A 27,954-nucleotide genomic window follows, 5' to 3' on the forward strand; every position below is an offset into this window, starting at 1 on the left:
AAATGAAACAAGATTCAAAATATTCAACACATCTTGGTTTTGTAAAGTGGATCAAACTTCAGCAACAGTTTCGTAGCTAATAGACGCCTGCTGCACTATTGAGTCCTCAATATATTCAAATCCCCACTCTTCCGGATTAATAACGTTCTTCACTTCGCCTTCTTCGGTGCAATAAATGATCTGGGTATTACCATCATCAACACTGTTATATTCAATCTCCCCCTCTTCTTTAATCGACGGATTGTAATAGTCTGGATCATGAATAACAGCGTGCTGGGCAAACTCTTCTTCATCGCGAAACATGGCATCACAATGCGAACACCCAATTCGAAGCAGATTCTTTATTTCTTTAGCAGCAGGATTGCTTTTCGTCACAGGTAAGGATCCTGTTTGATGGAGTAGTTCATGAGCAATGCGATCCTCAGCACGCTCAAAACACTTCCTACAGTAGATACATCGTTCTCTTCTAGCATGTACAAGACGATGTTTCTGCAGGTATCTATAGTTTAAAAACACTTTACCACAATCACAAACGTACTTAGTGCCATCTTTAGTATGAAGAAGAAGATGATTTTCAAGCTGTGACTTGAGACGAAATTCTTCTCGACAAAATTCACAAGTAAACACTTTGCTTCCAGCATGAGATTGCTCGTGGCAAGTAAGCCTAATTTGATCTTTGAATTTTCTGTCGCACTGACTACATTGGAAAGGATACTCTCCAGTGTGCTGCATTATATGGTTCTCAAGAGATCTTTTACTAATATAACCACGGCCACAGATGTCGCAAGTGTAAATACTAAAAAAAAAAAAAAGAATTCAACAACAATAATGATAATAACATGCTTTACAATACACAAAATTAGATGGGCTTCCTGTAAGGGATTTTCGTATAGTGTTAAATAAAACTGCTATTGCTACTACTAAAGCCAATTCATCGTACAACCAAGCCACCTGAGGCTACACAGAAGCGGAAACTCCTCCACCCTACCCTGTCCCTGTTGAGTTTCACTCTTTACTCCCTCCCAAGAAATTCCCACTTCCTTCAAAAAGAAAGAGGCTTGTGGCCTCTTTCTTTGAGGTTTAAATAGTATTTAATAAATTAAAGTTAAGGTGTGTAGGTCATTTTTCTATTTCAAGCAAAAAATAGGCTATTTTTCTTGAAATAAAATATTCTCTGTTAAGTTTTTTCTTTTTTTAATTCGTCGATTCTCGAAGAGAGGTAATTCAAACGGCTTTAGGAATCGTATTTTTAACTGGCCTATTTCAAAGTAACACTAATATCCTTTACTTAAGGCATCCGGTATTTCAAAACTTCTCTATTCTGTTCACTTTTTCTAACTTATCAAATTAGCAATACAACTTTATATACAGGGAAATACTATTATGAAACATATTTTATTTACGTTTTTCCTAGGATACGGGAGTTAGCGCGCTAGTATCCAGAGTTTGGATGTATTTTAGTTTTAACATATCAGTCACTTTGGAAAAAAACGCTAAGATTTTCCAGTGTTGCTTATGGGTTCAAAAATGGGGGGTCACTTCTAAATTAATTCTTTGTTTATCATTGAAATTAAGATCCTGTGGCTGAATTTATAGGATATTTTTGGAACATTTTTTTTTTAATATTATATTTCTTGTCACCATTATTCTAGCATAAATGTCTTCATTACAATTAAGAAGTCGTCACTTTTTGAACAGATTCTTGGCAAAGCAAAGGGACAAATAGCTAAAAGAAACATAACATGCTGAAGAATACAAATTAATTCCTGAAAAAAAAAAATCAACAAGGAGAAAATTTTTAGGGTCATAACAGGTAGACAAAATTATGAAAAAAGAAATTAGAAAAAATTTCTACTGCGAAAAAAGTAAATACAAGGTACATTAAAAGTAAAAATATAGATAAAACTAACAAACAAAAACAAAAATTCGAACAAACAGCTTATCTCTAAGAGCGATTAAGAAGGTAAAATTTAAAATAAATGGGGGTTAAACTTAAGGATACTAGAAGAGCTTTTGTCGTATAAGTGGTGTCTATAAGGAAACCAGAGATAGAAAAAAAAATTTGAACTGTACTTGAGTTTTACCAAGACTTTTGAGTGAAGTAGCCTACGAATTATCAAGACTCACGTCATATTTTTCCTAGTTAAAAGGAAAACAGAAACAAGAAATTCACCGGTGCAAACAACTAGGATCTTTTTCTGCTAACTGAGAAAACTAGTGAAACTGGAGGAGAGTAAAAGTTTTTCCAACCGACTAAAAGGTTCTCCGGTCTGTAGTGATGGATCTTCAGATACTAATACCCAGCAGAGACTACAGAAATGCACAAAAAGCCTTTGTCTCCTTTCACAAAAACGTTGCTATACCATGCCAGAATCAATGTTCTTAAGAAAGTTTAAGAAGCAGAATCAAAGATCAAAAAGATCAAAAGGATTCTCTGGAGGCATATGCATATAATTGTCTAAGGACAATTACCAGAACACATCTGCTTGACTGCAAGTCTAACATGGAAATAAAGGATACGTGCGGCAACAAGAGTCGTCAGGTTTGCTATCAAAGCACCGTGGCAATAATAAGAAAAAACTGGTAAAGCCATGTCAAAAAAGATCTTGAATCCATTGATTGGTTCAGCAAGTTCAGTCATAGATGGTCAACCCAGCGGATCTCATTTGCGGAACAGATGGCATCAAATTGTTTAGTATGGCTCAAACAAATGGTAGAAATCCTCAATCGCGACAGAGGTGTTATGACCTTATCCCACCAAAAGCAAGTAGGTAAGTAGCTAACTGAAGTAGAAAAAGGGAAAACAATTTTAGATATAACTTACTTTCTTTCTTCATGAATTCCCATATGAGCTTTCAGTAGGTATTTGGTGCTGAAGCCTTTCCCACAAACTTCACACAAATTGTCTTTAGGCTTTTCTTTTTTCTCGAGATGATAAAACCTGTAAGATTAACTACTATAAAAGTGCTCATGAACAGACAACAATAATATTAAAAATGAATACCTGCTTTGAAACTATGCCCCATCAGCTAGATTCAAAGAGCAGCTAAATTCAATCTACCAGCTAGCAGAAACATTTTCTGTCTTTACTTTGTCTTCTACCGTCTCAGCAAAATGTGAAATCAACATAGCTATCGGCCACAATTACAGATGTACCCCTAGTGTACTAATATTATGATGCTCAGTAGAAAAATAGTGAGTCTACAGAGTTGAAATTCCCCTAACTGGAGATTATACGTGACAATTCCTTATCTGTACTGTTCAGAAAATAATTATTCTTGACCAGTATTTAAACATAGCTAAACTTGTAAAAGCTGATTCAATGGGCCAGTTTTTTTTTGCTAATGCAACTACTAAGAGTTCACTTCTCAAGAACAAAAAAAGTATCTTTAAGCTGATTAGAGAACAAAGCAGCAAGTTCTCAGGCACTTTTTGGTAACATCTCACTATTTTATCCTCTGATCAGAGAAGTAAGGAGTTTGGTGACAACTTCATAAAAATCCTCATCAAGGTAATCGTCTGTTGGTGGAAAGAATAATTGTCAAACTTATCAAGCAAACGCTTGGCATTGGCATTGGTGTTCTGTCAATGGTGGCATTAGAGAGTATGTTTGGAATTTTGTACTTGTGCTGGCAAACTTGGCGCTAAGCGTGAAAAATCAAAGAATACAAATTCTTTAGACCCAAATAATGGGTCTTCCATTGGCTACCACATCTTCATATGTTTTTGGCATTTTGTATTGGAAATTTATTGAAATCTATGCTTTGAAAACTTTGCCTCTGAACTATTGTTTCTGGGGTTGGTTATTGGATCACTTTTTTTCTGTTTGAGAGTATATAGAGGCGACAGTTAAGACTTTCTTGTTACATCTTAACACTCAAGATACAAATCTTCAGTTTACCTTAGGACTGGAAGATTAAAGTAAACTGCGCTTTCAGGAAATTGGAATTTTCAAAAAGTCTTTCAGTATTGCGTTTGCCATTTATAAGAAGAAACCGCACACAATAGATGTTATGTATGCACTTTTCTCCTAGTCATCCCCCTTGTGTAAAAAGAGGAGTGGTAACCCTTAGTTGATCGGTGTTACAAGTATGTTCTGAAGCTCCAGTTTTCCCAAAATTGAATTAACTCGATACATTTTATTTTGCATTAGAAATTTCATCAAGTCACTGGAGTATATTATAACTAAGAGCATAAACAGGCGGATCCCTCTTGTATCTTATACTCCAAAACTGAACTACAGACTGGAAAGTTAAAAAACACACTCACGCACAACTACAATATCACTTTTACAAATTTAAAGAAGATACAGAGCTTTTTCAATTTCGACAAGGGTAAAACAAGCCCCATTCGGGGTAGTTGTGTCTATAGAATTTCCTGTTCTTGGTTGTCTCTATATCAAAAGCACCCTCCTACAACTAGCAGAGAGGTTATTAGAACATAAGTCTTCAGTCAAAGAAGCCATGTATTTAAGCTGAATGCCCGGGAATTTTGACTCAGCCTTGACCCAACACGACAAAGACAATCCAGAACATTTCGTTTTGTTAGATAGCAGCTCTACAATTGCTCCGCTAGAGGTCTCACATAATTTTTAGGAGGCAGTCAAAATTAAGAATTAAATTCACCAAAAACGTCACATATAAACGTTAAGGAAAACTCTAGACACAACAAGTCTCAATTGAAAATTAGTTCCGCCATTCAACATCGAGTTTTTATTCACTTGCCTTTTCGGAGCTACCATCAGATAGGGTTTCGTTCTCTTTTTTTAATTTTTAGTCTTTTCATTTACATTGAGAGTAGCTGAGCAAGGGTCTCAGCCGAAGTATTCACATTTTTCTTTTTTCACTGGCTGTAAAACCACTTCGTTTTTCTTCGTTGTTCTACGATTTATTATTTTGTCATAGACATCTTTGCAGTGTGATTAGTAGAAAAAAAAGGCATAGAGCATTAAATAAACTTCTAATATAGGAAAACACAAGTAATTTGAAAGATTCTTGGGGTCTAAGGGCGGGGAGGGGTGATGGTACAATCAGTATTGTGAAATAATATGTAACTTATATACTAATCCATATATACCTAGATCATGATATGATTGCCTTCAATATTTGTACTTGGTTATTTATGTATTTACGTATTCAATGGTAGCTTGTTTTAGCTCTTCTAAGCAACAAAAAAGATTTTTGTATCCGTGTCAAAGTTAATGATCAAAGTTAATGGTCAAAATTAGCTTGCTTTAACTCTCCTAAGCCATAAAATAGGTTTTTATATCCATGTCAAAGTTTGTATCAGTATATACACACACACATATATATATATATATATATATATATATATATATATATATATATATATATATATATATATATATATATATATATATATATATATATATAATAGCCAGTAGGCTGTATCAAAGAGGCAAAGAAGCAAAAATCAGGAAAGAGGCAAAAATCAAAATGTTACATGAGTGGCAGGCACATACGAATTAAGAAGGGATATTATCGTTCTCTTCTCTCCTGAAAAATAGCTATTTTCATTTTTTATCATAGATTTTCGTATATTTGCTATTATTTTGCCGGTTTTTGGGCGCTCCGAAAAGCGGATGAAGATTTGCTAGATGTTTTCCAGAGAAACTGGCAATAGATTGTTTTGGGCACCCGGCTGACAGAACGTATTTCAAACAGTAGGCTATACGAAAAATGTGGTTCAATCCCGCTTTCTAGGATTATAATGAAAGAAAGGTTGAGATTGCTAAGGCACGTTGTGCGGATGAAGAATGACAGATTGTCGAAGATTGTCCTTTTCGGCCAACCGTCTAGGGCTAAACGGAAAGCAGGTCGTCCTCGTCTGGGGTGGGAAGACGTCATTAAGAAAGATTTAAAGGAAATGGGAACTTCCTGGAAGGGTGTAAAACAGGAGGCTTTGAATAGATGGGATGGAGGAGGAGCATGCGCAGCTGTGTTGGCCTCAGGCGGCTTGGTGCTGCGGTGAGTTGTTGTTGTTAGTAGTAGTAGTAATAGTATATATATATATCCAAGATTTTACCGTTGTTCCAAGAAAAATGATCCCAAAGCCGTGTTTATTTGTTTGTGTTTTTTCCTAGGATCGCTCGAGTCGAACCAATGGTTCTAGTAAATAGTGCGAAGGCTCATTCAGCCGGAAATGAAAAGTTCTATTGTTCTTTTTAGTAGCAAAAAGATTTTGTCAAAGCAAAGTGGCATTTACTGTAATTTTATGGCAGAAGACAACAGTATATATATATATATATATATATATATATATATATATATATATATATATATATATATATATATATATATATATATATATATATATATATATATATATATATATATATATATATATATATATATATATATATATATATATATATATATATATATATATATATATATATATATATATATTAACATAAGAAATTACACTCTTATGCTTCATGCATCATGTAATACATAAGAGTATTAAATAAAAAAAAGCTAGTTTTTTTTAACTGAAAGTAAGGAGCGACATTAAAATTTACAACCGATCAGAAATTATTCCGTATATGAAAGGGGCTGTTCCCTCCTCAACGCCTCGCTCTTTATGCTGAAGTTTGACTCTTTATCACAACTCTACTTTATAAAGTAATAAAGATTTTAGCCTAAAGAGCGGGGCGTTGAGGAGGGGACAGCCCCTTTCATATAGGGAATAATTTCTGTCCGTTTTAAGTTTTACTGTTGCTCCATGCTTTCAGTTTAAAAAAAAACTTGTTTTATTATTTATTATTCAAAAAGGTGAGATTCTTGAACTTGGATATTCGAGATGAGCTTAAAATCATCTGAACCAAATGATAAAAGGTAGAGCCTTAGATCTAGAGCTACGTCGAGTATATTTCTATATTTGTTCCTAATAAATGCATAGAATGAAAATGCCTCTATAGCCGAAAACTTCTTCAAATGAATGAGGAAGAAGTTTTACAGCTAGGCCTTGCCTATGGATAGCGCAGTGGCTTCAAAAAACAAATACGATCCGCAGATAAGATTTTTTTCACTGGCTGTTAATTGTCCTCGTTTCCTTTCTTCGCGATTTTTTGTTTAATACGATCCGCAGACCTTTGTAATAGCCAGACATTGATTTGTCCCTATCAGCAATACATCGCAGCTTTCTTCCCAGTTAATTTAATGTTGGTTGAAATAGCTTTTCATTGCATTAAATTTATCATCACCAGTCCACATTTCAGTGAGAGGATAGCATATCAACAAGTTTCCCTCAAAAACATTTTTATTCAAATATCTTGAAATTACAAGCAAAATTGATAAACTCAAAACATCAGTGCTGTCACCCACATGAATAAAAAAGTAACGGCATTGCTTTATTATTTTTACTAACGTAGATTCAATGTCACGTGACATATCTCAAATTCTCCTATGAACTGTATTGTGTAATAATATTTTTTACGTGTTTTAACGCAAAATAAATTTGACTGCATCTTTAATTCAATCAAAAATCCAATTTTCAGCAGCTGTATAGTTTTTATCTTGTTTTGCAATATGATAACTAATTCTGCTTGATGCTTCCACTGCATTCTCATTACTTTGTTTGCAGTTTAAACAAATGAAGTGACGTTGGATACTTTTGATAGTCTTTGGAAAAACCTTATGTCCTTTTGTTTATAATTTGAGTTTTTTTATGTAAACGTCACATTAATAGGGAAGGTTTCATACATCCATTTGATGAAATGTCTCCTCCACAAACAACGCATATTGGTTTCTAAGAGTCCTCATCACCAGTAAACAAGAATCTGTACATGGAATATTCATCACAAAATTTCCTTTTTTTGTAGACAAAGCATTGATATTGTGACTGCTGTTAATAGTGGCTGACTAAGCCCTTACGCTACTCACGACCAAAGTACTGTATGTTGATGCACTATCATCTGATTGCCATTTTAAATTAGATCGGTTTGAAATGCTCCTTGCTGATGCTGCAAACTCACCCTGCTCAATATCTGCGGTAGTAGCAGGGGTCTTAAATTTTTCAGTTTATATATACTTATCCATCTTAACACAAAAATTATAACTCGGTATCTGCCCTAGTATTTACAACCACAATTCAAAATTTAATAAAACAGAAGAAAGTAGCTGATATCTGTAATTATTAGTCAAGTTACATTGCAAGTTGCTCGCTTCAAAACAAATAAAGCACTGCAGTAGAAGGAAGATTAGTGCGTTGAGCGAAAAGGATTGCACGCAACACTAAAAAAGTCAGTCATAGTCCAATAGTTTTATGTCTTCTTACGGCAATTTAGCATGGTAAAGACAAATAGCGGTTGTCTGACTGCCCTTTAAGTGAATGTGTAGCATGGGGGCAATCGGAAGTTTGTACGATATTCAGCTTGGGCAACATGACAGACTCTTATAATAAAAATCTTACATGTCTTATCTTCGCGGGTTTTTCATCTGGATGTTTTCCATTGCTTCCCTTTGTTATTAATAGCATGCACATGCATACACATACTCACCCCGATTAACGAAGCATCAACTATGCTGCGTAATTGTTCAATGCCAATGGCCGAGATGGTAAATCCACTATTACCGGTATTTTTTTTGCACTCCCTCCACCAGAGGCTTCTACTTACCCTAGGAGGACGAATACCACACGTCGGAGAACCACCGATTAAGTGCCTTTTTTTAGTAAAAAATGAGAGAACCCCACAGAAAATTGTCACGTTTTAGCACTTCAACGCGTAAACAGTAATTCTGGCAAGAACACATTAAAAGGAAATTAGAATTTTATGAGAGGGAGCAAAGATTAAAGCTATCAATACTATTGCAGGGGAGGTCATTACAGCTGCTTTAGCCTCAGGTAGCTCTCTATTCCGATCAGTTGTCAGCAGCAGTAATGGAATCTCTAAACACTAATCTAATGTCCTTACCTGTGATGAGCATATCCCTTTTTATTGAAAAACTTTCTGCCACAGTCTGGACATGTATATCTTGGCTCACTTGACTCGTCATTTTCAAAATATGGTGAAGAGCATCGATGATACTGCAATTTCTTCCTTTGGGTAAATGCAGCACCGCATTCATCACATTTAAATGGCTTATTGCCTAAAATGAATGTAGTGGTAAGCTTTAATTTGCCTTCCTCCAAGAAATTGTGAATTACTACAAAACCCTGGAAATGAGAGGAGACATAAAATGCTTATTGCATACATTGCTCAATAATTGAAAAATGAAACTTTTCATGAAAAGTACAAATTAGTTTTGACAATTTTTGTTACTTGTAACTCCACATCGAATTTTGTGATGTAAAAATGCTTCCCAGAAAAAAAACACTCGACATACCTAGTGGTGATCCCTTTTTAACTAAATATTATGCTCAAGGGTTCTTAAAGTACTACAAACAGATATTGGGTGATTTATGTGAAAATTGAGGAAAAGCCAAAGTTAAACCCCCCCCCCTTTTTTTTTGCGTCCGTAGTGACGATCAAAGAGTGAACATGGTAACCAAATCCGTTTATACTATCCTGGAAAAATAGATTAAGTCATAAGTGGTGAATTTTGAGCCTTTGAGCTCGTTGTAATATCTGAAATTTTGAACCGTCCTTGGTGGTGCCAAAAGTAACAAATAAGAAATGTACAGAGTACAGATAAAAGGAAATTAACTCTCTTCAAACTTATCATAGACAAGAAAAGAACCAAGTGGCCTTTATGTATTATTCTGTATTATTATTTTATTTAATTTTCAGAAACTGACTACGTATGGAAGTTGTCGTAGAAACTTCGGAAGGGGCTTGTTAAGTAAGAAATTGAACATTCTAGTACCCTTGTTAAGAGTCCAAAGTGATTGGAGGGCAACCACCAACACTCCGAGGCCCCCTTTTCCCCAAAGATATCATATCAACATTTAAGATAGCCATTTTGATCAACATAGTTGAAAGGTCCAATAGCTATGCCACTGGGGATGATATCCCACCAGACCCCCTGGGGCAAGGTTAATAAGTTATACAATTGGCCCATTGCTTACTTATAGTAATTTTATCCGAAAAGGGGGGCACGTTTGAACCTTGTTGTTAAAGAAGACCAAGGGCATTAAGGTGAAACTTTAAGGGAATGCCGAGGGGGGTGTTGAATTAAATCAAAAACACTATTTGCATACAGGCTGTCAAAAGGGCATTTACCAGGAATGCCTAAGGGTATTAATTTTGAACTTTCAGGGAATGATGAGGGGGATGGCCAATTGATCAAAAGGCAGTATTTACACCTACTACTATTACTACCACTACTACTACTAGTATTACCTTCAGGGAACGACCGATAAGTGGGATGACTAATTGACTACACCACTACTACTACTATCGCTGCTAAGGCTAATGGTTATAAGGAAAAAATTTCAGAGAATATGGAGTTGGAAGTTGAAAAATGGTAGGTTTGGATTTGCAATGGACCGCAACAACTGATACATATTTTGTAAGCCGTACTTGGGAAGCATGGGTGGTTCGTCAAGTAGGAAAACATCTACTTGAGTTAATTCTGAAGTAATCTGCACCTTTAACCGGGAAAACTTAAGTTCAACGGTTCTTATGGAATTTATGCTGCTAGATAACAGTGACTTGCTATGATTACCATACTAGCCTATACTAGATAAATACCGATTATTAATTTCAAATTTTCTTAAATGTTTGGTCAGAGAGGAATGTAAATGTATTGAATCTTGTCCAGTAGAAATATATGTTTTTGCTGGCACGTTTTATTGCATCAACATAACAACGTATACTTTTTCAAGATGCCAAAAATACTTTTTCTACCATCTCTAAATATAATCAATGGAAACCCTTTCAGGGAAAACCTAGAGTTGAAACAGTGGCCTAACTAGCTGATTCTGGCCTAGCTGGCCAAAGTCTAATAAAATGCTGATACACTTTTCTCATTCTGTAGAATAACACATCTTCCGGTGAACACGGTAATTTTTTCCATACGGCACAACAAATTAAAAAAAAATGCCACTAAGCGGTATATTATTTCTTGTATCTGTCTCTTAAATACCTATTATAGACAAGTAAATTCCCGTAAAAATTAATATGATATGATATGATTTATTAAAAATAAAAGCCCTACTGGGCCATAGTTAATACACAATACACTTCAAAAATAATACATTATTTTTACACATACATTATTTGTCATTATTTTACACATACATTATTTGTAAAAAATACATTATTTTTTACAAAAATAACACATTATTTGTCAAAAATGAGGTTGCAACACAGGCTATCTGATCCGAAGACACGTTGCACTTGCTCAAACATTGATAGTCGAGATTGTCACTACCCCTTTTCCTTTGGGAATGGACCATGAAAACGTGTCTAAATAATCAAAAGCATGCCCACTCGTATTCTTAAAACAAATATTTGATGTAGTAACACTTTCTATAATTCCCAAAGGAAAAGGGGTAGTGACAATCTCGACTATCAATGTTTGAGCAAGTGCAACGTGTCTTCGGATCAGATAGCCTGTGTTGCAACCTCATTTTTGACAGACTCCCAGCTCTCCACTCTTTTTCTCCATTAATTTCACCACCCTCTTCTTTAGACACTGCATCAGTTTATTCGAATTCTTCAGCATGCGTATCTTCATTTCTGGAGTTTTCAGAACAAGAAACAGAAAGACCGTCTGAATCGTTTACAACAGTTGGATCGACATTTTCGACTTCATCAAAGGATTCCAAGCAATCTTCTTCAGGGATGTCATTGGCTAAGCTTCGAGTGGACAAAAATCCTTCTGAACTTTCATTTTTTTTTCTGGCAGTAAAACTTATGTGATGATGGGTTTCCCCAAGGGGTGCTTTCAAGCCCCCTGTTGTTGTTTTTTTAATAAGCTGTTTCAAATCTGGTTTATCAAACGAAGAAAGTGGCAATTTGTACTTAAACAGGGTTTTGCAGCAGAGCATCCACAGACCAGCTTGTTTTGATCGATTGGAAATAAAAAACCATCGTATCTCTGCTCTTCTTATTCCAGATTTCACTAATCCATTGCCCTATTTGTCACTTGCTTTACTATCTGGAGCTCTCTTTAGGGAAGCAGCCTGACTTGATATATTTTTTTAGTTGGTTTGGGTTTGTTATTTTCTGCACCAGCCGCGTATACTTTATCTTTGTGCATATCAATTGTGTGTTTCCTTTTAAGATAAGATATAAATGTCATGGCAGAGACTCCCTTAGTGTTTAGAGACGCTCTTCAGAAGTTGCACCTGATACTTCCTTTGCTTCCTTTTTCCGTAGGGTACCAAGAGAGACGTCTTGGAACATCCAAGTCGTCATAAAAAAAAATGACATCATGCTTTTTTTAAAACAAAGGCTGATTTTAGGATTTTTCACATAATTAGAAGCACCTTCCAGTAGCCTACCATTTAGAAGATTGCACCTCCAGCCGAATATCCGACCTCTTCCACCTCAGTGGCGTAATAAGGGGAAAGGGGCGAATTTCCCCCTGAGCGGTTTCGTCTGCGCAATGAGCCAAGAAACCTGTCGGCAAATAAAAGCTGTCGGCAAAATAATAAAGGCTGTCGGCAAGCTCCTAACTACGGTTTCCTAAAAACTTAGACAATTTGCAGCACAGTATAATAATATACAGTATTATAAGGTTATTTTCATTTATTATTTTTAAAGTGTATTGTGTATTAACCATGGCCCAGTAGGGCTTTTATTGTTAATAAATCATATCATATCATATTAATTTTTACGGAAATTTACTTGTCTATAATAGGTATTTAAGAGACAGATACAAGAAATAATATACTGCTTAGTGGCATTTTTTTTAATTTGTTGTGCCGTATGGAAAAAATTACCGTGTTCACCGGAAGATGTGTTATTCTACAGAATTAGAAAAGTGTATCAGCATTTTATTAGACTTTGGCCAGCTAGGCCAGAATCAGCTAGTTAGGCCACTGTTTCAACTCTAGGCTTTTCCCTGAAAGGGTTTCCATTGATTATATTTAGAGATGGTAGAAAAAGTATTTTTGGCATCTTGAAAAAGTATACGTTGTTATGTTGATGCAATAAAACGTGCCAGCAAAAACATATATTTCTACTGGACAAGATTCAATACATTTACATTCCTCTCTGACCAAACATTTAAGAAAACTTGCAATTAATAATCGGTATTTATCTAGTATAGGCTAGTATGGTAATCATAGAAAGTCACTGTTATCTAGCAGCATAAATTCCATAAGAACCGTTGAACTTAAGTTTTCCCGGTTAAAGGTGCAGATTACTTCCCATGTAAGGTAGGATACAGAGGCCCTACTAATAGAACCAGAATATACAGTAATAAGTGATTTGTTTGAATCCTGCTTCACCTAGACAGTATCTGTGAAGCTTGGCTGCTCAATTGACTGAATAATATACACCAAAAAAGAAATTATTGATGTGGAAAAAATCTGATAATTTACTGTTCTCCCCTATGCAGACCTACCTACTCTAATCTAACGGTCAAATCCCAATTTTACATAGATGAAACAGTCTAGCATCACATTTAATTTCGTAGACACACTGATTTTCATCATTTTACAGACTACTACTCTTTAGTAGTGCTCCAATTTCAAAGACTGTATGGGGCGTATCCATGCTTCTTCAAAATTTCAAATTACGATTTAAAATACGCGATTTTGTAAGTTCGAAATTTCTTAATATCTCATTCGCGTATCAATAAACTAAAATCAAGAACAGAAGAAAAACAGTTAGAAAAAAAAAACAGAAACAGGACAAAATAGTTATTATAAAAACAGTAACAGAACAGAACAGGTAAATAAAAAACAGGTCATCTTTTTCTGTTCGGTTTCTGTTTTTTGTAAGAACAGAACAGAAAACAGAAACAGTGCCCATGCTTAGTGCCGAGTGCCAGGGCATGGTGGAGAGAGCAGCACATGTGAGTCAAATGAAGTCAAAGTATATTTGTTGTCAGTACACACCCGGTGCAGCAGTGTTCTAAATATATGGTGACTTCAAGAACGTATATTTTCTACCAAAACAACTAAAAAGAACAATAAATAATACATTTTTGTTAAATGAATGATCACTTGCGTGGGTGAAAGATCCAAGATTTAATCAGTTAAAACCATTCTATCCAGTCAGGGGTACAGTTAAGGAAGAGAGGGCCTGTTTTAAGGTGGGGAGGGAGGGTTCCAAGGTGTCGCCGCAACGTGACAACACCTTGAAAAATTTATGTTAGACACATTCTTTAATTCCCTCCTCCAAACTTAAAACTTTAGCTGCACCTCTGTATCCAGTGTGGGTAGCATGGATTTGTTAGTAAGAGGCTATATTATATGAATGTAAAGTAAATTTTTCACATTAATATTTAAATGATTAATATTCGAAGTCCCGAATATTAATATTCGTGGAAATTTGGGTTTTGAATAATATATTTTAATAAATATCTTAAGCTTCTTTCAATCAGATATTCACGTATTTGTGTTTATGTAACTAAAACGGCTTCTTTGATTAAATTTTTTTCTTATTTGTCACTTCCGCAAATATCCGCCATTTCGTTTCTGTGCTCAGACGCTGCTGATCAGAAAAGGTAAAGACAATCAAACAATTCTTGTAAATGGCCTAATTTTTGGAATCTACAGTGAATTATTGAGGCTGTTCTTTGGTGTGGAATAGACCAGAAAGACACACGTGAGTATTAATATGGAAAGAGAATGGGGGGTTTAAACTGAATTTATCGGCAAATTATATCGGTACCCTACCGATATATCGGTATCGGTCCCCAAAAATCCATATCGGTCGGGCCCTAATTATAACCTCCCATTTCCCATTAACTACACATACTTTTAGTTGCAAATGTGCCATCCCACAACAGTAGCTCACATACTGGGAGATTACAAGGTTAGCTAATCGATTTATCTAAATTCAACGGACTTGTAACAATTTTCATCCGCTAGTATTTTGACCCTTCCCGACTAAAATTGTGGTCTTACGGCTCAAAATGGGAGAAATCAGCTCCTTGCTTTTTTGTTGTTTTGTTGTTGTTGTTGTTGTTTTTTTTTTGTTTTTTTGTCTTTTTTCTTTGTTTAAAAAGGACTCTGGAACTTTAAACTTCTGTCAGAATGAAACCTATTCAGACACTCTTTAAATAAAAATTCTTAAAAAAGAAAAAGATATAAACACGCATCCGTGACCACTTTTCTCCATAATCACAGACGAAAATACAAACAAATAGACCATCCGTCAAACATTTCAAAAATACCTAATTTTCGTATTTTCGTTGTTACGGTTGAAATTCTATGAGAAAACTTTTTGACATCCAGAATTTGATCGTGCGATTTTTGTCGCGATTGGATGACTTTTAGAGGGTGTTTTGACCATTTTCTGAAATTATGCACATTTCCTTATGCAAATAACTTTGTAATGGTAGTTAGAAACTTGATAGTTTGGAAGCACCTTATATAGCATTCTTTTTAAACATGTTTAATGCTACCAAAATTCCGTCTTCTAGAGTTCGGTTATAATCAACACGAGTTACTATTTACTCGGTTTGTTACCACGAACTGATTGGTATAAAAAAGAAAAAAAGCTAGTCACAGAAACAGTTTTGTGCTCCCCCGTGATGTTTTTGTCGCGCCTAGTTCAATGCAAATTAAATGTTTTTACTTAACGTTTACTCCACGTTTTACCTCAATATCTAATCAAATAAAAACATTTTCAAATAAATACACGTTGTACACATCTACGTTAAAAAATTCATCTAAAAAGGAAATGTGCCACGTCTCAATGTGTATCTTACTGCGGAGACGGTGAGAGGGCACGAAAACTGATCGAACAGCACTCAAATGGAGCAGATTCTAAGGTCATCTCTTTGCATAAAGGAGGTTTGAAAACAAATCCTTCTAACTAGAGACCGATTTCTATGTTTTCTTTGTTTTCAAAAATATATGAAAAGGTTATGCATAGCAGTATGTATAATCACAGGAACCTATATGAATCTCTAGCAGAAACACAGTTTGGATTCTGGATAAACATTCTAGAATCAATGCATTCCACCATTTCACACATTTTTTCCATTCTGCACTTAAACAGGGTGATTTAGGGCTTTTGATTTTCATAGATTTTAGTAAAGTGATACTCGTGTTTTAAGATTTTATTGAGTAACTAAGTTGTTTAGGGGCTCAAGATTTATCCTTGAATTGGTTTGAGACTTGTTTTACTGGGAGAAAATTTAGAGTGACTACTGAAGTTTTCATTTCAAGAAGTTATAAGGTCTATTGCGGAATTCCACAAACTGGAATTGGGGCCTTGACTGTACCTAATTTACGCAGTTACCGTGCGTTTGTACATCCCTGGGACATCAATTAAATCATTTGCTGATGACACTATGTTTACAGTTACATTATCTTGTGTGGATCTTTTCATTGAATATGCTAACAAAGACCTAGATGAATTGATAAGTTTTATGAAGTTTAGCTGTTTATCTGTTAATGTTTCTAAGACGAATTTCATGGGGAGTTAGTACTCCCCATGTTTCAGAAAATAAAGGTCGTCTGAATGGTGCATTGTTAAATCAAGCTTTTATTGTTGAATATTTGGGTTTTTATCTTGATTATAATTTTACTTGAGAATTACATTGTGATGCAGTAGCCGCAAAAGTGGCAAGAGGTGGCAATAAGGACACTAAGAAATGAGCCACCACCAAGAATTCTAATGGTCCACCATCCTCTTATCAGTCCGAATTTATCTAATGGTTGTTTACTGTGGACTAGTTCTTTTGTTTCAAATTTTAAAAGAGTTCCAATTTTACAAATAAAGTTGTTTGTGTTTAGGACATTATATGAGATTTAAAAATTATGCCTTGATTTGTTTTCACAAACTAATTTTGTTTTAATATTTACAAGTTAAGAGATTATTAACTATCTATTTTTGTTTATCAATGTTTGAATCGTTATTCATGGGAGCGCGTTTGGGAAATTTTGAGGAAATCCAAATCTTTGGGAAATTTTGAGGAAATCCAAATCTTTTAATCATCGTTAGGAAACAAGGAATTCTTCAGAGAAAAAGTCCGACGCCAAGTCAGAGGACTCAACGAGGATCATTGTTTTCAACCTTTGCGAAACTACAGGTGTGTGACTCTTTCCCGAATAGTATAAAGCTAGCACATAATGTTACCCAGTTCAGTAGTAGGTTGAAACGTTACTTTCATGAAAGTATTTGATAATTTCAATTAATATTTATTTATTTACTTTATATTAATTTTGTTATCTGGTTTTCGGTTTCGTAATTTTGTATTTATAAGTGAAGTATGGATATATAGTATTCGGTTATAAGGATGGATACAACCATCATATACAGCCCAATTGGTTTCCCTGATGATTATTGAACGATAGTGTAATTATTGTTTTCGCTAATGAATTTATTTCTCTTGTCTTAAATTAAAACAACCAAAGAATTTTGCTTCCTGGCATTATTTCATTTTTTAAACAAATTAAACATTCACTGCAAGTCCTTAAAATGACTAAGCAGTCTTTTATAAATAAACTTAATATAAGTTTTTCAATATCATCTATTTCAATATCATCTGCCTCCATTTGGCAACGCTATACTGCCTGCGGGGGTAAGCTTTATATGGTATTTGGGCAGCCCTCTCAATTTTTGGTTTTTGTTTTAAAACAGCAAACTTCCTATACTCTTGAATAATGTAACACTTATTACGCAAAAAATATCCCCAAGTGATGAGAAACCCAAAACAAGGGCAGCTATGAGAGATATATTTAAAGGGATATATTAAATTTCGTAAGTTATTACGTTACACCAATTTTTGGTTTTATGTAATATGTTGTCATAAATTCATCACCGCTTCATTCTCTGAACTCAAATCATTAAATCCTAAGGAGAATTATTAGATTCTAAACTTGGAAATAAAATTCAAATTGGCAAAGAAATTAAACTAGTTTTATTATGATACGTAAACCAACCTGACTGGGAATCTTAAATTTTGTTTCATCTTCCTAAGGAATTTCCTTTCTTTAAGGGGGGGGGGAACCGTTCTGATTTGGAAGTTTATTGCAAGAAATTCATATTCAAAAAATGTCACTACGAAGTTCTTAGACGATTTCCAGCGGTCATTTATATTTTAAAAGAAACTTGATTACACATTGGAATTTTTGGTGCTAAACTGTTACACAAAATAGACAGAAAAATGTTTCGTTTTATCATAAACCCAACTTTCAAGAACGAACAAAATTAAAAAAATTATTGGGCAAAAACTCTGAGGAGGAAAAAAAACTGATCACATATCCAAATTCAACCTATTCAGTTGCGTCAAAAACAAGATTAAAACCGCTCCCTCCCTGACATATTGAAGAGTTAAAAAAAATTATTTTGTGCTTGCCAAACACACCCCCCCCCCTCACCTAAGAACTGGACTTATGCGTACTTGTGTCTGTAGATGATAAAATGGTATGATGCACAATGACTTTTCCGCTCTCCTGGCTTTCACAAAAATTGTGTAATATATTAGCCTTTTTAACTAGCATTCAATAAAATACATTTTTTACGTTTTTTCTTTTTTTGGCGGAAGAGAATGAAAAAAAGCAAGACCTATCCTTTTTTCTGCAAAGTAAGCATGAGACCGGTTTGATTTTAAAAGGTCACTGTCCTTTATAATCCAATATTAAGTATAAAATACAAACATTAAAAGAAGCTTACCAGTGTGTAAATTCATGTGTTCGTTTAACGTGCTATTGTGACTGAATCGTCTCCCGCAAAATTTGCATTCAAATGGACGTTCTCCAGTGTGACGCCGACGATGCGTCAGAAGTGCTGACATACTGTTTGTCGTATGATCACATTCTGGACAGAAAAATTTGCCGTCCTTCTTGTGAGTCTCATTATTGTGATTTCTCAGGCTTAGAGTACTGTCAAATGTATGTTTGCAGATTACACAAACATGTTCACCAATCAGCGGCTCTAAAAGTAAGGAAAGATTTAGGTCATAGTATAAGCATAAGGCAAAGAACAATGCATTTTCTTTCGGCCTCATCATACTGAACAGATGGTCGTGCACAGTTAAAGAGGAGCTCATTCACTCATAAAACTTTAGTTCTAGCGTCCTTTTCCAAGGCCGAAACTGATCAGAGAGCAATGTATCGCCCCTTAAGACCCTTAAACGTTCATAAGACGCCTATATTTTAAGATAGCTATTTTAGTCAGAATAGTCGAAAGGTTCGAAAATGTTGGTCAACAACTTGTTTAAATTAGTCATAGAAGGATTTTCAATCAGTAAAATTGTAGAGCACAAAATGCCCTGCGACCCTTTCAACCAAATGGTCTTAAATGATCAGTCACTATAAATCATTAAGGTCACAGGATGTCTCTCCTAAATAATAAGTTGCATTGATAAAAATGAGTAAATATTTCACACAAGGAATTGGATTTCCACCAAAGTTACTATTTAAGGATTTATAAGATTGTTTATTACAATTCTGAGGCTATAGTTTTTCATTTTACTTGACTCATTTCTACACCTAAATTATTTGATTTTAATCATTAAAATCATCAAAATCTGAGACTGTCCTAAATAAAAACAAACTAAGGGCATACTTCACAAATGATGTTTGATTTCCAACAAAGGGGACATAAAACAGTTTCTGAACGTGTCGGCTACGAATCTGAGGCCACTATTACGACACAAAAGTTCAAAACTGAACCTTATTAATCAAATACTTCCAGATTGTTTAATTTCTATAAAGGTTGGTACTGAAAGATCTAAAAGGTTGTTGCTTGCTAGTCTTTGGCATAGGGACCATTCACACTAGTGAATATGGCGTACAATTCGTAAAATTATACGACCTGTACACGGAAATCTGTGATAAAATTTGTACACGCTTCTCTCAGTGTGTTAAAAATTAATAGAAGTGAGTCCTATTTTGTGTGCTAAAAATTGTACGTGGGCTATTCGAAGCCATGAAGTTGCCGACTTTCACTTCAAGTGTGGATTTAAGAACAAAAAGAACAGAAGTCTAATATTTTATTTTGCGAGAAATGAGTTAATGAAATGGAAAATCAAAGGAATTTTGGGAGTTTTTTTGACATTATAAGAAAAAGAGAGTACTAACTCTGCTAATGTAACGAAATGGCATTTGTGCAAGCCACAGCGACTTTAAACTTATTGTGATAATTGAAAACATTTGGTGTACAAACTATGAACAGGCGTGGAGAATAAGGATTATACACACACAGTTTAATTTTTTTATACGTAAGCCTGAACAGTCTTTAATATTGCCAAGCATAAATTCAAAATAGAAACAAATTATCTAAATATTCATTATATATTTGTTGTTTTTTTTTTACCTAAGCTTCTGAGTTTACTGATTAAAGATCTGAGGCTATAGTTTCAAAATTGGGCCATAATCAAAACAAATTCAAGGTGAAGTTTAATTGTCATCAAAGTAGTTGTGTAGTCAGTAGTTCATTAGTTCTACACTCAGAAAGACTGAGCACAGTCACCTGAACAGATAATACAATTTTCTGACCAGTCCTGTATTATCTGCCTCAATTATTATGAATTTGTAAATTATTTTCTTTTTTTTTAATTCATAAATATACGTTTATTTTATTACTTATATTATTTTTCTGATTATTTATTATTATTATTTTGTTATTCTTATTAATGTTATTTGTGACTGTTTAATATTAGTTTATTTTTACATTAATTCTTTGAAAAACTAAAAAGGTCTAGGTTTTGTGAGACATAAAATATTATTCTACAAAACTATGAAAATTCTGACCACGGATCCGAACTCAGTGTAAAACTTAAATTGCAATCAAATTGCTAAGTTCTTACGGTGGAAAGCAAAACGAATTGTCAAAAGAAATCAAAGTCAAAAGATTTTCAAGAAAGTATTTTCTAATCAGTGAGGGCAGTAGCACTGACTAACTAAAGAGCACCGTTTCTCTGATGCAATTTATTCCATTTGAGAAAAAATCGTCGAAGAAACGAGTGATGGGTTCCATTCTATCTGAAATTGAAAATTCTTGTACCCCTTCTAAGGACCGAGAGTCCGAACTTCGAACTGACAAGGTCCAAAAACTAAGCCAGGTAAGTCCTGGCTTATTCCAATAACAAGCCAAAGCCTCAGTCTAGGCGAAAATGAGGTAAGACCTATCCCAGTGTGAAATCAAGTCCAAGCTTAAATCCCGATTCATTGAAAAAAACAGGCTATTCGATTCGATGCAAAAAATGACCCAAGATCTAGCGCGGTGCAAAAACAAGCTGACTCCTAACCCAATGCAAAAAAAAAGAAACAAAGTTTTGCATCAGTACGAAACGAGCTAAGACTCGGTGCAAGAATTACCAAAGTCCTAACTCGGTGCAAGACAAACGAGCGAAGTCCTGACTCTATGTAATATAATAGAATAGATATTTATTGCAAAACAAAAGCCTCTTTGGGACATGGCAAAAAACAAACACAGTTGCATATATAGTCAAAACACATGATAATAGCATATATAACAATAACTAAACATAGCCCATAGCAAATAAAAATAAAATAGCATAACAATTGCAGCACAAAAGCACACACAATACTAAAAAACTAACTCGCATAATTACACACAATGTCATACACATAATAATAAGAATAAAAATAAATAATAATCGTGTATTCAAAAGCCTTTATACAGGGCCATATACACTATACATCAAATATACCAGGAAAACAAAAGATAGATAGATAGATAGGTTTATTTTCCATATATAAGTAAAATAATTACATAACAATCTACAAATCCCCAAAAAGGCTCCATGGCCTGTAGAAGGGGGATTATGAAAATATCAAATAAACATTAAACATTTAAACACTTAAGATTTAAACAATATAGACATAAAATTAATATTTAAACATATAAAAATAAGCATTTGAACTTTTAACATGTGAAGCATTTGCTTCATAAAAAAAAAAAAAAAAAAAAAAAAAAAAAAAAAAAAAAACCAAGGACGGTTCACTAAATAAACTCCCTTTAAAAGGGAGTTTAAATAAACTCCCTTTTAAAAGTAAAACTCCCTTCAGCCTTCTTTTTCCAAACCATAACAAATCTTCTTCACAATAGTTCCTTTTTTATCTTTAATGCCTGATCCATAGTTCTACATAATCTACACGTGAGACTAGGTACCATCAGAGACATCACGACCCGAAGTGACAAATTACTTTCTCCAAAAACATCCTCCTGCAAATCAGAAAGCCCCTCGCACCGGCACAGAAAATTATTCAGAGTTTCCTCTTCAATATTACAAATGGGACATGTGTATGTATACGCCAGGAACCCCTTACCTCTCTCAAATACTTTACTCCTCCATCTTAAAGGCAAACAGTTGGCCCGCAGCTGCAACCAATATGACAAATACTTGGCAAATTAAATTTAAAGTAAATCTCCGGGCCAAACACCCTTTTCACTTCCTTATAAACACCTGATGTCTTGGATCTCTTAGTTTCATTCCCTCCATGTCTGTATCTCCTGACCTTCTAATCTTTGTTTAACTATTCCTGTTATATCAATCTGACTGTTAGCGGTGCATCTACCATCATTCCATATATATGCCAATCATAATCTGTCTAATAAGGATTTAACCTTACAGAGCCACGATCTCTTACGCCTTGAAGCAAGTAGCTCTTCATAGGCCTCTCTAATAAGTTTACCTCGTGGTAACTGCACTAACTTCATCCAAGATCTAACTACCTGAACTAGTCTATGTTTACGCAGTGCAAAAGGCCATAGCTCCCTTTTCAAAAACTGGGTATGTGTAGCCCTATGGAGGCCGAAAAACCTTTTGTAATAATTTACCTGAAGGGTAACCAGATGTTCTACCGCTTCCATCCCCCATAATTCCCCACCATAATCAATAACTGGCATAATTTTCGTTAAAAATATTCTCTTATGCATTGCTAGACTTTTAAAACCCATAACTGTACCATTCCACAAAACTGTAGATATAGCCACTGTCCCCCTTTTTAATGACTGTTTAATGTGTGCACACCAACTACCATTATTTTGAAATACAAAACCTAAATATTTTGAATTTTCAAATATCTTTATTTCATCTCGTTTAAACATAAACTTACCATTGCTTTCTTTATCTTTTCTATTACAAAAAAAAACTATTTCTGTCTTCTTAACATTAAGTTGGAGCTTCTTCAGATCTAAGTAATCTGCAACAAGATCTAACAAAATCTGTAATTCTTGGGCAGACTTAGCTACAAGAACGCTATCATCAGCGAAAAGCAAAACTGAAAATAATTTTGAGCCAAGACCCTCTGTCGGAGCCCACCTTCTTTCCAAAAACTGAACTAAATAATTTACAAATATAGAAAACAAACGGGGGGAAAGAGCACTACCTTGTTTTACCCCTTTACGGTTTCTATATACTCTGGAAAAACCCTGATCTATTACCTTCACTACCGCCTTAGTTCCGCAATACATGCTAGTAACTAACCTCACAAAAATACTAGGTAATCCTATACTTCTAAGAATATCTACCAAAAGCACCCTCTCAACATTATCAAAAGCTTTTCTTAGGTCTAAAATACTTATCGACTAAAGCTCTAAGCACAAATGCCCTATCTGCTGTACTATAACCTTTCCTAAATCCTCCTTGCTCTTCATTCTTATTTTTATCTAACCACCTATCTAAAATTTTCTCTAACACTTTACTAAAAACTGGTGCTAGAGCTATGGGCCTATAATTATCATTGGACCTAGGGTCCCCCTTCTTAAAAAGCGGTATAACAACTGAAGTCTTCCATAATTCTGGCCATTTACCTGTAGATACAATACTATTAAATGCTATAACTAATATCGACAAAAACACCGACAAAAACTTCTTAACCACCCAGGCTGGTATCCCATCCAAACCTCGCGCTGACCCTACTTTCATCTTACTAACTACTTCTCTAGCCTCCTATCTTGTTACTTCCCCTACTAATTTATAATCATTCTCCTGCAGCGGGAAAATACTTTCATCTGAACATGACGACTGACTCCTCTTCTAACTCTTCACAATCTCCTTCTAAATTCTCAGAATAACTCGGCCACGACACCGGTAAAGGAGTTCGACCTGAAATACTAGCTCTTTCTTGTCTCAATCTACTCCAAAATTCTTTATCATTCACTAGTGTAAAATCATCCAGCATCTTTTTCCTTTCTAAACTATCCCACTCCCGACTTTTCCTCTTCAGCAGTTTCTTATATTCCCTATTCTTAACTCTATAAATATTCAACGCTTCTAACAGCAATTCTTCCTCCTGGCACTGCCTAACAATTTCTAATTCTTTTTCTACCTCCTGCTTTAACCTTCTACATTCCTCATCATAATATCCTCTATCTCTTGATTTAACTTTCCTTTCTACCACTTTACTAGACCCCTGGTGCACAAACTCACATAACTCGGCAAGGACTTCCTCAGCACCTCAATCTAGATTTCTAATCTCCTCTCATCTATCCATTACTACCGGTCTCGCTATTATCTCATTCATATTATCAATTTCTTTATTATTCCAATCTCTTTTTAACGGTTTTCGAACTCTAACCTTCTCTTGACCGACTGTCTCATACCTCTTTCAATACCGCTCCTCTTACCTTCAACCTCTATAGCCAACTCTAACTTAACTGGCCAGTGGTCTGAACCAACTGACTGAAGTACCTCAACGTCAACTGATTGAGCTGCAAGCCCACTGTCAACCAACACATTATCTATCAGACTCGGACGAGCTCCCGACATACAGGTAAACTCCCCTACTCCCCCATCAGTTCCAAATCTCCCATTCCCAATTATTAGACCATTCTCCGAGCAGAGCTCCAAGAGCCTTCTCCCCCAACAATTCCCCTCCTATCCATATCTCTGCTACTTCTAGGCATTCCATACTCAGAAGGAACCAAGTCTTGCACTTCTCGGAACGAGACACTCTCCATTTCTAATACAGCACCCGTATAAGCGTAAAATTCCCCATAACAGCAAAAACAACCTCTATAAAATCCTTCCTTAGTCTACGTAACTCTTCAGCTAACACACCCCATGCTTCTTCTCTACTATAGGAACTATTCTGCGGTGTTATATACAAGGATTCTAAAATTATCCATCTGTTCCTTACCAACTGCAATCGTACCCAAAGAATTTTCTCTGAATTACTAGCAAGTCTAGTATCAATCTAAAAACAAGCATTGCTTCGTAACACTGCTATCCCTCTCTTGCAACGCGTGCGTTCAACTGGCTTTGATTCAAAAAACTCAGCAATAAAATAGTCAAAGATCGGAGGTTCCCTTGATCTCTGCCATATTCCAATTAACAGTATATTATCGATTGACTTTAAACCTTCACTAATCTGTTTCACTTTATTGTTCACACCTTGTACGTTCCAGGTTACTAAACTTATTCGATGTATATGGCCGGGTTTTTCCTAGTCACTGCGTATCTGTCGCTCTTCGGTATTAGCTGCATCAAAATCTGAATCTTCCAGAGTAATGCGGTAATAGTCACGATATCTGTTACTATAGGGGGTACCTCCATGGGGGCCCCTCGACACGTACCGACCAACTCTATTTGGCCAACCACCCGTGAGCGACACTCGCCTGGAAAAATTCCTACTCTTTCCCCTTGACTGTTCTTCAGGACTAATAACTTCCGAAAATTTTCGCGTCTTCTTATCATTACCCTCTAATGGAGACCTCGCTAAAATAGTGTCTTTATGGTAGGTTTTACTGCCAATAGATGCGGGGCTATTCACATCAACTTCAACTACTGTTTCCGCATCGCTATCAGACATTGTTGCATCGCTACCCTAATTGTCTTCCGCATTTCCTCGAATAACAACTTCGCTACCCTTATTAATGGTGCCTGCATTAGGTACTCTTGCCTGTCGTACTTTTTGTGTGGTGCGCGGAGTCTCCTTTTTAACCTTATTCGATACCTCATCATATTTAAAAATAACATCGTTCACGTAAAGTTTGACACCCCTGAGATAGGCAGAATGACCTTCAGAGAGAGCTTTATTCATTTCTACTCTGAGGTTCTTTCTAGCTTGACGCTGGGCGGGGCTATAATCGGGTGCAGCAGAAAGTCCATATTCTCGTAGAAGTGGATTTCCCTTTAAAATCATATTTCTTACACCCATCGAATTCAGCTTTAGCACAATAGGACCCGCCTTCAATCGGAAAGAGTCTCTTGCATCACTGCGGGTGAGGCGCAAATTGGGAATTACGTCGTTCAAAACCTTCATAATCTCTTCACTAAGGGTATACCTTCTCGGATCCACTGCCTCAAAGTTGTAGATTATAACATTGCTGCACCGCAACTCATCCTCTAAATGGTCAGCTCTGAGCGTAGCTGACTGTAAATTTTTGCGAACCAGTATCAATTCACTTTTCAGTTTCTCGTTAGCTTCTGCGTTCGATTTTAGCTGAACATTCACTTGTGCTAATTGTGCCTCGACAAAAGTTACACTTTCCACAAGTTTCGGGAGAGCGTCCATTTTTGATGTCAATTCCGGCAGCAAATCCAGCTTAAAATTTATCTCTTGTAGAAACTGACTGTTCATTGTCGAATCACCTCTATCCGCTTGCATTGTAACAATAACTAATCAGTGACGTCACCGAGTAATAACAATCCAGTCAAAAAAATCCAATCTCCTGTCCGTATTCCACGCAGTCCTTTATCTGAATCGTGCGTATTATTTCACTACCGCAACACCCTCACTTGGTATCAAATCGATGTTCACCCTTCGAATGCTGAATGAATATGGCAGGGGGGGGGGCAATAAAATCCCACCGTTTTCCAAAAATTCCTTGCAAAAAACCATGTCCGCCAGCGGTTAATTAGCTTATCCAATAATTAGTTGGTTTATTCAATAGATTACGTCACAGTGTACTTAGCACGGAATACAGCACAGATAAATTTTCGAACTTGCTTGGTTGAATGCTAGTTGCTAAATTCCTTATGAAATATACTTGCGCAATAAATTATCCTTTTTGTCACTTCAAATATAAACCGATTTGGTTTTACAATTACCCTTCAAATATAATAGGGTAATTGTAAGGTACAAAGAAATTCGGTAAAAACGAGTCAGGTCCAAGCTAACTAACTCAGTGCAAAACGATATAAGTTCTAACTGGATTTTAAAAGTTGAAGAATCCAAGCTGCAGAATTTCAACGATGCATTACAAGAACGAACTACAAATACCAACTAGTTTCTGACTAGATGCAGAAATGAGTCCAAGCTGCAGACATTCAGTAGCTTGGTGAAAAAATAGCTTGGTCCTCACTGGGTACAAAACAAACTAAGTCTATTACTAGGTGCGAAAACTTGATTCGATGCAAAAATGAGCAAAGTTTTGACTTGACGGAAGAACGAACCATTCAAATCGGCAGACTGGCTCAGTGCAAAAGTTATTTAAGTTCTGAATCGCTGAAAAACAAAGGTAGTCCAAGCTGAGGATTGACTCTGTGCAAAAACGAAGACCTGGCTCCAGTCCAACAATGCGCAAAATTCCCGAATCAGCAAACAAAAAAGTGAAGTCTAAGTTTCAACAGGTGCAAAACATGAAACAAGTAAGTACTGACTTGGTCTTGACGAAATCTTAGACATTATTATTATGTCTTAAACATCCTAGACATGTACCTTGATTAATGGAACAGTAACTCAAGCATACTGAACCACACTGATTAGTGGAGCTGGGTTCATAATTGATTTTTAAGTCTCTTGTCTTCTTTGCAAAACCTAAAGAAAACGAAGTAAAATTAAAAGTTATATCGGTTTCAGGTATACAAAGGTTTAATATTTCCTTTTTGCACATATTCGGAATCAGGCTTGAAATTTTTTAAGAAGTAAAAAAGGTCAATGGTTAATATTTACTAAACTCAAGATTCATTGGGAAGGCTCATGCATAGGAGGGGGGGGGCTTCA

General features: G+C 35.4%; 1 protein-coding gene across 1 annotated transcript in view; it reads right to left on the bottom strand.

Annotated features, from left to right (window-relative positions):
- LOC148956510 (uncharacterized) overlaps positions 1–27,954 on the bottom strand; it is a 37,899-nt gene that overhangs the window by 194 nt on the left and 9,751 nt on the right. The window contains exons 3-6 of the mRNA XM_089095705.1: positions 18,710–18,970; positions 8,936–9,110; positions 2,825–2,941; positions 1–796 (exon numbers count right to left, since the gene is read on the bottom strand). The exon at positions 1–796 is cut by the window's left edge and continues 194 nt beyond it. Coding sequence (XP_088951831.1) covers positions 52–796; positions 2,825–2,941; positions 8,936–9,110; positions 18,710–18,970 — 1,298 coding nt within the window. The 3' untranslated portion in view covers positions 1–51. The remainder of the gene's footprint in view (positions 797–2,824; positions 2,942–8,935; positions 9,111–18,709; positions 18,971–27,954) is intronic.

The sequence above is a fragment of the Artemia sp. Qi Xiang Cuo genome, chromosome 1 (genome assembly GCF_049724085.1).
Source record: "Artemia sp. Qi Xiang Cuo chromosome 1, ASM4972408v1, whole genome shotgun sequence".
NCBI lineage: Eukaryota > Metazoa > Arthropoda > Branchiopoda > Anostraca > Artemiidae > Artemia > Artemia sp. Qi Xiang Cuo.